Here is a 14,154-nt window from a genome sequence, read left to right as displayed (position 1 = left end):
ATGTTTTGATGCCAATTCTGCTCTATCAGAGTTGAACTGCATTTGCTTCCACTACCTATTCCAGCAAGTTATTTTGTTAGCCATGCCACTCTTCCTTGAGCCATAATTCAGAAAAAGTACTTGCCTTCAAAATAAAAGTAATATAATTCAACTCATGAGTAATTGTTTTCTATGTGTTTGTGCACTTAACCTTTGGACAAACATATAAGGCTGAAAGTAATTTTATTTTCATAGAACCAAAGCATACAGTTGCACTTTCAAAACATAAATATACTGATATACTGAAATTTACTTATGCTAACCTGTTTTGAATAATGCCTTACAACTGCTGATTCGAGCTGTTGTGTAGTACAGAAGTGATAGCTGAGTTCAAAGAATGCCAACCTAAAAGACAAAAAAACAAACCCCAAAGAGAGAAAGTCCTTATTAAGCAGAGCAAAATAAAATCTAATATACGTAATATTGATTTAGTCTTTGGAAGTAATATTTATAATCATATTTTTAACCTACTTAAAGACAACATCTTGCACATCTGTTAGGGTGGCCCCTATATGGAGGTTCAAGGACTGAAGTGGTATCAATTCTTTCTTTCTTTCTTCTTTGTTACTGTCTTCTCCACCCGTACTGAGTGAAAAGCTTAAGTGTAACTAAAGGATAAAAATGAGATTGGGAAATAACAAGGTTGGTTATTAGGAGTACTGTATTTATACCTTCATAATCTCTTAGGCAATTTAAACATTGAGATGAAACATTCCTAATCTTAACTGAAACCAGACTGACTTCTTAACAGAGAACACCATGTAGGCCAATAAAAAAACCCAAAACAAAAAACCACTGACATTTAAAGTCAAACTGAATAACTGGATCTACCTTCAAGAAAACAAGAACTTAAAATTGCTTACTTATGTTTTCAGGCAAGGTCTCCAGAATCTTTTAGCTATAATTTAGGTTATTAGCTTGTTTCCAAAATATTTTGTTTCCTAAGTAATACCTAAATTCAAAGCAGGCTGAAAATAATAATACAGCATGGTGTTCAAGAAAGAATGAGGAACAAAAGCCTAAAAAGAATTCATTATTAACACACGTTTTACAGGTGCTAAATAAACAAACAGTGGGGTATGTATACAAGAAAAACCCACCTGTGCAGACCTGAAGTAACTGAAATACTTCACAGAAATTAAGGGGACTATCTCAGAGTAATATTCAGAAGAATTTCTCAAAGGGCTCTATAGTGCACAACCATATTCAGCAATTTTCAAAATCACATGAAAAGAAGTTATGCCTATTTCCATTTCTCTGAAGACAACACTATGTTCCATTCATTAATGGTATAACAGAGTGTAACGGTAGCTCATCTTAAAGATACATAGCTCGTATTGAAGAATCATTGTCACTTAATTCACAGCTCTGTATTGACTTTATAAACTTTGAAGACTAATATCTTATTAGAACCTGAAGAATCTACTGATTCCATTCTATGTCCTCCATATGATCTTTTTTGTCAAACGTGACAGAATACAAAGATAAGCTTTTGTCTTCTTTGTTACGAAGTGTTCACTTTGTTATCTTAACATGTAAAGGTCATTTTACTTTTGTCCAAGTCCTGAGCAGTTTTGTAGTAAAACAACTGGAGACATACCTATGAACATCTAAATGAAGATACACTGAAACAGCTGCTACATATGCTTGGAATGCATTAGGCTAAGCTGTTTCATAAAGCTAGCCAGGCATTTTCCTGTTCTAATAGCAGATCAATTCTAACATCTCAACAGATACTGTAAAGAGGTGAAAGTCAAATCATTCTTTGATCCCTTTCCCATAGGATGGAGGGGAGATTCTCTTATTAAGAAGTGCTATAAAGCCTACAATGCACCACAGTTTTAACAACGTCAGCTATGCAAGAATAGAAAAAAAAAAAAAAATATATATGAAGACAAGTAAGCTAAAAAAAATGCATGAGAGCTAGATTTGGTCAAAAAGACTCTGTTTTCCATGTAAGTATGCACATACTATTCAACAGCTGCACCTGAGTGTTTCCAGGAATGGGGAAATAGCCAAAAGTAGACTTTACTGGAGTCAAAAAGTAAAACTGCTTTTCCAGGAAGTAGCAATAAATCAAAAAATGTCATTGCACAGTAACGCTGTAATGCTGGCTGTATATGGTTTTTAGAAGTTACCTCATAACCCAGTCCAAAACACACTGCCTATACAAACTATAGCATTTTGCAAATATAGATTTAAATTTGCAAATACCATTTTAAATAATAAAAAGAATTACTGTATATGAAAAAAGTCATGGATAAGAATGAAGTAATGAACAACTCATCTAAATATTTAATAAATAATATTAATGTAAAGCCCATATAAAGTAAATAGTAACAATGAAAGCACTTCTCCAGAACATTTTTGGTTTATTTTTGATCATACGATCACAGAACAGTTTGGGTTGAAAGGGACCTTAAAAAGCTCATCTAGTTCACCTCTATGTTTCTTCATTTCCAGTGCCTACTATCCTGCAGGAGTCAAGAAAATCTTCACGTAAGAGAGATAACATAGGCTATACTGTGAAAAGGTATACCTTAATTGGAGATATATGAAAGTATTCATACAAGCTGATTTGTGACGTATCCATTGATGATACACTCATCAGTTCCTCTTGAAGAGATTCAACATCCTTTCTGAAAAGTTCTAGCTGTGAATGCATTTTCAAAAAATATTACTTTAAAATTTGGACTATATAAAACTACCATGACAAACAAGTATTTGTGACTGAGATGCTACTCATTGACCAATACTACTTATACTCTCCTATCTTATTTTTTTACTTAAGGAGTTAGCATTTTAGATGACTTTTTTTATACAAAGAGGAGGAAACATACGTATAAAAAGACAATACAAGATACACGTATTTAATAGTAAAAAAACCAAAAAAACAACCCAAAGTTAAAAAATACGTATTTTTATGAAAGTTTAAATACCAAATATTTTCCAGTAAAGTCTGGTTTTTTTACCTGGGTCAAACAAAGGACATACATATATACCTTCTGAACACATAAAACAATGCATAGGTTTTTAAATACAAAAAAATAGGCTAAAAGACTACTTCCAGTCATATAGAAACTAGACTCTTACAGACACTGAGAAGACCACCATCTAGCCCTTTTCTCTTCTCTCCCCTCCTTCAAAAGACAGAGTTCCTTTACAACAGTCTGTTTACAACAACTGATCATGTACAAAAAAAATCCAAAAAACCCAAAAACCAACTTTAAAATAATAACAATTCTGAACTTATAGTCAGAAAAGACTTAACTAGTCAAAGAAGTTGCACCTAAAATAATGTGTCCTATCGAAACAGTAAACCCAGGTACCACCTTTCTAATTAAACAAGCAAAATAGTCAAAGCACTAAATATTAAGGAGGGATCAAATCCTACAATCATGCCTTGCAATTCCACTAAAAACAAAGTGCAGAAGAGGGTCTCCACTAATTTCTGGATTCAGTGGTTCAGCTAACAATGCTGATCTCAATTTATCCTTCCACTGGGAGGGGAAAGACAGAAAAAAAAAAAAAAAATACAACTATGTATTTTTTCCACTATACAACCATACATTGAAGATTAAGGTAATTCTTCAAACTACCACAATAATCTAAAATTCACCGGTACACCTGGTGTAAAGCAGATTTAACAGACTGGATGCCCTAGAACGCTGCTGGGAACCACCAGTTTAGACTACATATTCCCACACTTGTTCCACACTTCCTTTTAATTTTCAATATATATTTACACTGAAGCAATTTTTTAATATTTCTCCTTATTTTAGTATAATCCCTGAGCAGTAATCCTTTCTTAATCTCTGATGGGTAGATATGGGGAAATAAAAGCAAAGTAAGTTATCTTTCCAGCACACCTTTCACCTGCCATATTAAGACTAGCTTTTAATGCCCCATCAGAAAGGACCTTTTTGTTCTACTCATCCAGGCAGATCATCTATGCAAATATTTCTGGTTCATTTTTCAATAGCACCATTTTTGAGATAAAGACAAAACAAATACTCTTTCTGCTAAGTAATTTATTATGTTTGTTGTGTACTGACTTCAAATTTCAGTACTCTTAACAGGAACACCAAGCCAAATATACATTATAACTGCATTGCATCTATACAGTTTACCACCTTTAGGTTTTCTTTAGCAAATCCAAGAACCTTTGGCTGTTGCTTTATGGTTGCATCTGGAGTTTTTATTATCATCTTGCAAGCAGACTACCTTGCAATTTGTATTACTGTATTTAGTTCTACTGTTGCTATGTACAGACTCCTTTCATTCTCCCTATACAGTAATATACTCCCACTGCCCTTTCCTCTCAGTATCTACATGTCAACTATGTCATTTTCCAATTTAGTAATTTTGCATAAAATTGCCACAGACACTTTTCACTTTCTAATCAACCTCTATCTCAATTACTTTTACATTCTCTTGGTCTCACAGGCAGATAAGTTTCAGTGGTTTCTTGGCCAAAAGATTCCTAGATTTTTATTTTTTAAATAAACTACATTAAGGAAAAAAGTATTATTTTCACTTCTTTCCCATCTTAGTTACCCGATCCTTCAGGCATTAGTAAGACCAAGTAGTCTACAACAGCACTAGTTCCATTGTTTTCAGAAGGTTCTGAAGCCTTGTTTGCATAGCATGTAAGATGAGGTTAAGAGAAAGAATTTACTGTTTGCCTCTGCCAACTGTAACACTGAAAACCCTCACAGTTTCCTATTCACCCCAGACACAGCAATTAACCAATATTATGGATGCAGAAAACTAAGGTTTTTTAATTTTTTAAAATACAAGCTTCATAATTACCAAGTTCAAAAATCTTTAAACAACAAAATGTTTCTACCTCTTGGTCATTCAGCACGTCAGTTTGTGTAAAGAATTCAACCAGCGCATATAGGAAGCCAAGATCTAATCTGAGATCCATCTCTTGAATCAGGACTTTAAAATACCTACACATGAAACAAAACCCAGTTATTAAGGTCTTTTGAAAAAATGGGTAGCATACAAAACTTAATCTAGGGTATTCAGGACACATACTGAATTCATGTTTTTTGTTTTATTAGGTTTGTTTTGGTTTGGTTTGTTTGTTTTGTTTTTTTGTTTTGTTTGGTGTTGGTTTTTTTTTGAGGGATTCACCATTGCTGGTGAAAAGAAGGCTCCCCACAGTGGTGTAAGACAAATGCATTTCCTGTAACCAGAACTATTTTAATCAAGTAGCAGCATTTAAAAGTGCATATAGCACTGGGTTTTATAAATTAAAAAAGACTAAAAATCTGCATTAAAAAGCAGCTTTAAAATCGTTGCTTTACTCTGCATTTATGCGTATAATAAAGTGGGCTGAGCTTTTATCACTAAGTGCTCTGATCTTTCCAAGAATGAGTTGGTGTAAAATTATCTAGCATTATGTTTTCCCTTATAACAATTTTAATTTTAAAGCTTCATTAAAGATGATCAATAGCAAAAAAGATTGAACATGTCAAAATACTCACTTGATATGAGATATTTCTGAATGTCCTGCGGTTCTCATGACAATACTGACATCAGTAAATGGTTTAGGTGCTATAAAGTCGTAAAACAAGAAGAGATCAGCACAGATTTTTATATGATAGAATACCTTTATATTTTTTAATAAGAAAATGTCATACATGTTCAGGATTTTCTCAGTCCTGTGAAGCAGAATTACATGATGGATATGACTGGCAAACAAATATGGGAAAAGAGCAGGAACAGAAAGAAATAGGGAGACAAGGATGACATGGAACATCAAAATTGTATTTCACTAATCTACGAAAATATGCCATTTTAATTTAAAAATTAATATTGAAATAATGTTACATTTATATAATTTCCCTAGTCATGGAATAAGATTTCGCAATGCCTGATACAAGAATTAAAAATAAATAGATAAATCTGCAAATTTATGCACTGTAATTTGAAATTGACTGTATTTAGAACAAACACCTGACAGCTTATTATCTTGTGCAGAAAATTAGTAGCACTAGTCTGTCTCAGTTCAGAATCCCTTTTGACATTACTCTGGTATTCCAAGTGACCTTGCACTTAACAAGTTAATGAAAGATTGCACATCATTACATAGTATACCGACATCAAGCTTTATCGTTCAAGTAATGGAGCAGACATAAAGCTATATACAAAATAGGCAAAATATAATTTGCCATGTACAGAGCTTATAAATGGTGCCTCATATAGCAGTTCTAGGCTTAGACCAGCACACACTTCTTATTAGTTAAGATTATTTCAGATAGATTACTATGTCATCTACTGTGCACAAGCAAAAAAACCTCAAAATACCCAAACCCCAACATGATTAAGATAAACAATTCATTTAGAGCAGTAGGGAAAAATCAGGTAACTAAAGATGAAAAGCGAATCCTCACTGCCCCAGAACTCCAAAGGCAGGTTATACATAAATGGTGCAACAGATTCACTACCATTAAGATAAACAACAATTTGATCATTTGTTTTCAGCAGGCAACTCTTCTATATTAGTCAGCATCAAGTTTCGATTGTGGTCTGAACGCAACCACTAAGAGCCCATTTTAAACTTGAACTTTTAAATTGCACTCTCCAAGAGTACTGAATTAGTGCGTCCAAATATGTGCTTAAAAGGTATGATAGTGAAAGACGGAAAAAAATTTGTTTTCTTCTAACTGTTGTTTAAATGGTTTTCTGTATCTCCTCTTTGTAAAGCAAACTGCCTCCCTATCTCTAACATTTGTTACCTAGTATTTGCTATCTGTAGTCAGTAAGCTTATACAAACTTCATCTGATAAAACTGACGTAATTAGACTCAGTACAAGCAAGTTATCTTGTTATTTCAGAAGTATGGATTATGTTAAACTAGAACAAACCTGAATCCAAGGTGATGGACTTTGGAGGTTTTATAGGATAGAACACAAAGGGAAATATGGCTCCAGGAATCTGGTTTTGTATCTAATAGGGGGTAAGGACAGGACAAGTCGCAGCACATTAGCTTTTCAATAGTGAAATATTTCAAAATCAAGAATTATGAACATTACCTGTAGCATTCCACCAACTCAAAACCAGAAAATAAAGAGCTGCTGTTGTGGTTCAAAATAGCGCTCTCTTCAAAATGAAATCATCCAATCCCAACAGTCTAGAAAAGCTTCAATAAGTCAGAGGTAATAATAAATGGTCCACAGAACTTCTGTGAAGGATTTGGTTTTAACAACTTTAACACATGCAAGACAACAAACCATACCTATTTTCTGTTGGCTATAAAGAAAAGCCGTAAGAAAAAACATGGAAAATGAAGAGTAAATGTTTTCCCCGAACAGTCATAGTTGTCTGGATTTCTTTTTTCCAAATCATGTAAGAAGTATTTCCAAAAATTTAGAAGCAGTGATGTAAAAGCCAATGAGTACAATTAAATTCAAAACATAAAAAATCCAAAGAATTCTAAAACCAAATCCAAGTTTCCATGGAAGTTGCTTTTTCTTAATAAATACAACACTGGGTTTTTTCTACAAGACTCACCTGTATCCTGTAAATTTGAATTCTGACAGATTTCTGATGTGCAGATGAGCTGTATTCTACTTTTAAAGCTGGCAGATAATTCCTTCTAATAGGAATCTCATGTGGTTGTTGAATTTTCATATTCATTCCATTAGGAGTTAAACACACCTATTGCATCATTAAAGAAAATTTAGTATGCTGTGTTTTTTCAAGGACTGCTTTTTAAAATATACTTTAAAGTGTACACTGTTCATTTCATTAACATTTTAAAGATAGCTTAGCAGAAAAAGTTCTGCAGCTTTTAACTTTTAAGTAACTTTATTTACAACAATCTAATTTTGCCAAAAATTTCAATAGAAGTAAAACTACAAAATACTGCATTATTTGGGGGACTGCAGTTTAATACACAGTTTTCTAGAGTAAAAGCAGAGTAGTATAACGTAACAGTCAATGACAGATAAAAACTGGCTCATTTACCATTTACTCATTGGAATTGTGTTGGAGGTATCTATAATTTATCTAGAGACAAGGACAGCAGCATTTGGAGCATAATGTGCTTTTACATTACAGAATATTTTCTGGAATCTTTTCATATTTATGTGGTTGAATGACAGTTGATTTATTCCACAATAACGCACTTGAAAAGAGTTTGTGCTAAAACAAACAGACTGAAGACTAACACCCTGTCTGCCTTCCCAGTGTAACAAATGAACCAAATGCAAAGCTTGTTTACTATAGCTTTAAGGATATTTAGTCCCTGCAAAGATGTTGCACTTCAACTTAAAAGTTAGAGGCTAACAACAAAGTCTATGGTAAGTAACCTTTTAAATATTTCTGGAGTTTTTTCCAAAGATTTTTCTTTTCCTACACAGAGCTAAAGGGGGTTTTCAAATGGATTAGGTAAATCAATCATCTCAATTTTCACTGGAGGTTTCTTCAAAGACAGCAAAACTGACACATTATCTTTTTTCTGTGTATACGTGAAAACAATAAAAAACTATCAGTATTACCAAAACATTTGATTCCAGCTCAATAATCTTATTTTCTGAAGGAGTTAGCTCACTGTAATCTTTGAATTCTTGTTCTAGTTTATCAGTCTGCTTAACACTCATTGGTCTCCATCTTGACTTCTTCTTGGGTTTTGTTTCCCAAACCACATCAGAACTTTGAAAACAAAACAAAGGACCAAGCGAGAATGATTAGCTATTTCAACACAAGTTTCACCTACCATACTATGGCTTTTAATAGGTTATAACTACAGAAGGAGAACCTACATCATAAAGAACTACTGTAGTAGATAAAAGTGACCCAAATCACCCACTGCCTTCTTTGTACTAAGTGGAAGCCAGTCTCTCCAATATAATGCAAAAAAGAAAAGTGAACAGCATATCTCCCCGCTTTCATGAAGATAGACATGTAAGGATGCTTAATCAGAAAGCTCAGTTTCAACAGCACTGCCATCCATTATTCTACAATGAATACTAAAAATTGTGACATTGTGAACTTAAGTTGAGATTAAATGCCTCTTGAATTGCCTCTTATTTTTCATGGCTAGTTTCTTCACTCTTTCAGTCTAAAGCAATAGATGGTGATTTTGGTATACATTTATCCTCTATCAATTTTATGGTTTTCAGTTTTTTTAATTGTTTGTGGGCTTCTTGGTTTTTTGTTTGTTTGGGGTTTTGGTGGGTTTTTTGGTTGTTGTTGGTTGGTTGGGGTTTTTTTGTGTTTTTTTTTGTTTGGTTGGTTTTTGGTTTTGTTTTGTTTGTTTTTGTTTGGGTTGTTGGTTTTGTTTTGTTTTGTTTTAACTGTATCCCAAAATCAGTTCTTCTGTCTCTTACCTCTATTATGAATAAAACATCAAAAAAAAATTAACTGTTCTTAGATGGCACTGGACTCTTCTCTGCTTAATGCCAGTGCTTCTGCGAGAAGCTCGTGTCTGATTTCAACCAAAGGCACACAGTAGGGCACAAACCAACATTATCAGACAGGTGTAGGTTGTTTCCCCTTTCCACCAGCTACTCTACAGCCCATAAACAGACTTCCATACACAGCTCCCTAATCCAATCCCTTTCAGCTACATCTCTATCTGTACTGATACATCAATGGCAGAACCACCACCACCAAAAAAAAAAAAAAAAAAAAAAAAAAAAAAAGTGAGCTAAAGGGCGAAAGAACAGCTACAAAATACAGTACTACCTTGAAATTGCTGGGAATTATTTTCCTCTTCCCCCCAACCCCACAATGTGCTGCCAGAACTACCATGGTGAAACTTTTTTCTGCATCAAGTTTGATACAAACTGCCTTTTCTATTCTTTTTGTAACAAGATGATCACAAATGGGAACATTCTGAAAAATAGGGTTTTCTTCACTGAAACCAGGGAATTACCTCTTGCCTTTAGAAAGAGCTTTCAGGAGTTTGACATCCACTCAGGTTTTAACGAGAAAAACGTAAGTACTGCTAGACTACTGACTATGGATGAATGCTTACAAAAAACACTGATATAGTGAAATCTCAACACTACTTTGAATCCAGGCAATTAGCTGCCACTATTAATGGAGTGTTTCAACTGTCTAGATAGTTATCAGAGCTCAGTTTCTCAGGTGAGGGCAAGGATCAGGATTTTATTTGTGAATAAGAGATTTGTATAAGTACATATGTATGTAAAGTTTTTGCTTGTTTGTTTTGCAGTATGATTCAAAGAAATAAGAGGAAAAAAACTCACTCTAGCAACTTCATGGCCATGAATATATAGAAGTATGTCTCAAGCACTACATAGTTCCTTTTCTGCTTCCCTCTGAAATGTTATAGTAGAAAATCTAAAGTATTAAAGCCTTGGAGTCACCATAATTTCTCAATCAAAACTAAAAAGAACTGCAAGCTGCTACTGCATGAGAATTTTCAACATGGAATTCAGCACTTGTTTCTATAATTAAAGACCTAAAAATCCACTGACACAAACTACCCACAGACCTTACTCCTTAAAACTCTACTATGATTCCCCAAAATACATGGACAGGAAATACTTCTTTTCAATCTACTGGGAGTGTTCCCACACAGAGTGTGAATTCTGTGCTGCAAAACCACTTATAGAAAGCATATGCACTAATATAAAATAGAGTGAAAACATTTGTCTTTACAACAAGAAAACAAAATTATTTAATTCTAAATACTCAGCCAGACCTCCTTTTCCTCTTCAATCACACACAGAATTTCAAAATCAAATTCTGTGAAGTTAAAAAATTTTGGACAGTTGCACACAAAATACGTTACCTTGTAATTCCAATGTAGGATACCTCCTGCTTTGTATAATTATTTACCAACGAAATTCCAACATCTTGCAAAGAGAGAACAATTTCTTGCTCTGCTAGTTCTGCTTTTACACTTTCATATGCCAATTTAAATACATCCACATTATCAGTGATCAGGACAATACGCTGCAAACCTTCAAAAAATGACACTAAATAGATCACTTTTCTACAGTCCAGGCTGAGTGTTTCCATTTTGTCCTATGAACAAGAGAAGAAAAGTTTTTACAACTCTATTCATCTTTCTACTACTACACAAGCAAATCCAAAGTCTTAGCACAACAATAGGAGATATTTTTTTAGAGGTACAGGAAAATAATTAGGAAGTTTTACAGCAGTCTCACACACACACACTTTTGAACTGAAGACAATGCTTATTGGCACAAGCTCCAGAAAACAATGTTGTTACTGTCACACTCACTGCATATAGAATTTCATACATACACTGATGAAAAGGATACTATATTAGCACTAAAAGGCAATTTAGATAATAAACATACCTCTTTCGGGGTAATTTCCTCAATTCTATTTCCACATTTCCATTTCAATTTTCTAGATCCTGCTGGGTCCGCCCAAGTATACAGTACTGCCTTGTTTGGCTGAAGACAGTCTTCCAATTCACTAAGGGAACTAGAACAAAGTAATAAAAATTAAAATGTCAATAAATTTTTTTATGTTTGTGACTTCTATAATCTAGCATTTCAACAATTTTTTTTTAATAATGAAAATAAAAATATTCTGCATAAAACACACAAAACCATTCTCACTAATAAATAATAAAACCAGTATTTATACTTCAAAATACATATACGTACTTTATAAATAAAGTATACACACTAGATTGTAAACACTTATTTAGTTCCGCACTTGTGATTAACAAGGGAAACAGTAAGTAGAGAATAAAGACAGCAGAGCTTGCAAACTGAAAGGAAAACTCATAATTTGTGCTGCCCGATATTCCAAGAAAATATTCCAAGAGAAGTGTATTCAAAAATCCATTGTTTAGGAAAGGTTTCTCCTATATGATTTGCTGAAAGGAAAAAGTGCAGTATTTAGTATATGGATGCAGGGGATGTTTTCAGACGAACAGATTTTAAACTTCATTCTCCCTCACATACAGTTAAAAACTGGCAGAATTGCTTCTACAGCTCTCTGAAAGGAGCCTACCGCAGGAGGGGAACTGGAAAGGGAGGTGCTAATCTCTTCTCACTGGGATTCAGTGATAGTACATGTGGGAATGGTTCAAAGCTGTGCCAGGACTGGACATAAGGAAGCATTTCTTTACCAAAAGAGTGGACAAACCTTGGAATAGGAAACCCTGGTTTCCTGGAGAGGTTGTCAATGTCCACACCTGTCAGTGTTTCAGAGGCATTTGGACAGTGTCCTTAACAATATGCTTTAATTTTTGGTCAGCCCTGAACTGATCAGGTAGTTGGACTAGATAACCACTGTAGGTCCCTTCCAACTAAAATATTTTATTCCCCAGAGTTCATTGCAAAAGCTACATATATACTTATCAAATTTACCCTAGGGATGCCCAAAATCCAGGTAAAAATATAAAAATTACTAATCTTTACAGATAAAAATAAAATAGACTTTGCTCTTCAAACAGGAACATAGAGCTGCAAGCTTAACTTGACTAGCAGTTCTTCCAATTGCAAGTAAAAATCTGTAAACAACTCTGCTCTGAGAGACTGAAAGGAAAAAATGATAGAGGCTGTTCAGCTTTTTAAAAGAAACAGGTCAAGATTGATGTAGATATGCTTACCTCAGCATTTCGCAGTATCTGCTTACAGAAGCAAAGCATTACAAAGACATTCCAGCTTGAGAACAGAATCAGTACAGCTGCATGCAGGTGCAGAACCATATTTTACTACAGATAGATACTATTTACATAGATAATTCATATTTGTTAAAATAACCTTAGCTTTGGTCTGGTTTGACATAATTTATATAACTACCTACCATTTCAATCCATTTCCTTAGCTCTCCCAGAAGTTCTTAACACATTCTTTCAGCTAAATCTCAACTAAGTATGATAGAAGAGTGGAAGTCTCAAACCCAATTAGATTTACAACTTATTCTCCATAGTCAACACCTGCACAGTTCTAGAAAATCTGGCATGTGCCCCTACTAGGAATGTAAATCAATGTAGAGGACAAGGCTACAAAACTCATATAGAAATAGAACAGAGAGCTTCCTTAGCTCACAAAACAGCTTTTTTACTTGTACAAACAGACACCTAGCACTAAAAAATACTGCTTTGTTAACTATTCATTCTCTTCAGTTTAGAAAATGAGATTTTTTTGAGTGCTTTGACAAATTTAGGACATCTTTAGAAATAGGCATACTTAGAATACATGAAATAACAGTTCACATTTCTCTGTGCAGACATCCACACTAAAATTCTTCTTACATACCTTTGTCCATACTCAATGATCTCCTCTTTAGTATGGTTTATTAATAGAAATGGAGCTGCGCCATCATGGTAATTAGCAAAGGTAATCACTGTAGAATGTTCAGTCAGGTTAACATCCACTGTAATTCCTCCAAGCTATCAGATATAAAAATTATAAAGTAACAGTGGAATTAATTTCTAATAAAGCAAATGTAATCTAAATATTTTGGGAAGCTTTTACTCTCATAAGATAAAACCATCAAACAGTCAAACAAACAACCTGTTTTAACATATCTTTAAAGTATTTCCCAGATGTAATTACTAAGTAACAGGCATTGCACTTAGAAATTAAAAATATGGAAGAGTACTGTACTGTAAAAATTTAGGCTGGTAGTAGAGGAATCTTCAACCATTCATACACATTAATGCCCTCCAAAACATTCTACTTTTAAAAACATTCATATATTTTAAGATTATTGCTAGATGAGACCATATGCAACATAGAAGTACAGTTACTGGAGTTGTAGTTTCTTTGAAAAGTAAGTTAATGTTACTTTAGAAGTAATGTAAAATACTTCTTAGCCTACTTGTATCTGTGTGTATACACTCAGGAAAGTGAGTATGAGAATGACGACAGTACATTCTGCAGCTGCACATACATAATCTTTTCCCCAGCTAAGGTTTTGCAATAGCTGATTGTATTGGAAGACACAGTTCTGAGAATGGAAATGAAGCAGTTATGTTGTTTTATCTGATTTCTGAAGGCAACCATTTACCTTGTTGTCCAAATGCAGTAGCAGACAGTTTTCCTGCTTATCAAAATTTATCTTCTTTGGGAGGACATCAGAATTTTCAACTCTAACAAGCAGTTTGTTGGCATCATTTTCAGGCCAAAAGGGAATGCA

The 14,154-nt window shown here is 33.9% G+C and overlaps 1 protein-coding gene across 1 annotated transcript in view; it reads right to left on the bottom strand.

The window, feature by feature from the left end:
* Nucleotides 1-14,154, bottom strand: part of VPS13A (vacuolar protein sorting 13 homolog A (S. cerevisiae)) — a gene marked incomplete at its 5' end in the record, with an annotated part of 71,559 nt that overhangs the window by 18,703 nt on the left and 38,702 nt on the right. Inside the window, 12 exons of the mRNA XM_010012512.1 lie at nucleotides 303-384; nucleotides 511-647; nucleotides 2,579-2,692; nucleotides 4,889-4,994; nucleotides 5,535-5,604; nucleotides 6,918-6,999; nucleotides 7,564-7,710; nucleotides 8,553-8,706; nucleotides 10,817-11,052; nucleotides 11,352-11,481; nucleotides 13,272-13,405; nucleotides 14,026-14,154. Coding sequence (XP_010010814.1) covers nucleotides 303-384; nucleotides 511-647; nucleotides 2,579-2,692; nucleotides 4,889-4,994; nucleotides 5,535-5,604; nucleotides 6,918-6,999; nucleotides 7,564-7,710; nucleotides 8,553-8,706; nucleotides 10,817-11,052; nucleotides 11,352-11,481; nucleotides 13,272-13,405; nucleotides 14,026-14,154 — 1,521 coding nt within the window. The remainder of the gene's footprint in view (nucleotides 1-302; nucleotides 385-510; nucleotides 648-2,578; nucleotides 2,693-4,888; nucleotides 4,995-5,534; nucleotides 5,605-6,917; nucleotides 7,000-7,563; nucleotides 7,711-8,552; nucleotides 8,707-10,816; nucleotides 11,053-11,351; nucleotides 11,482-13,271; nucleotides 13,406-14,025) is intronic.

This window comes from Nestor notabilis, unplaced genomic scaffold (genome assembly GCF_000696875.1).
Source record: "Nestor notabilis isolate BGI_N333 unplaced genomic scaffold, ASM69687v1 scaffold7344, whole genome shotgun sequence".
NCBI lineage: Eukaryota > Metazoa > Chordata > Aves > Psittaciformes > Psittacidae > Nestor > Nestor notabilis.
The sequence above is the reverse complement of the archived record's forward strand: the minus strand, read 5'-3'. Positions and strand labels throughout refer to the sequence as shown.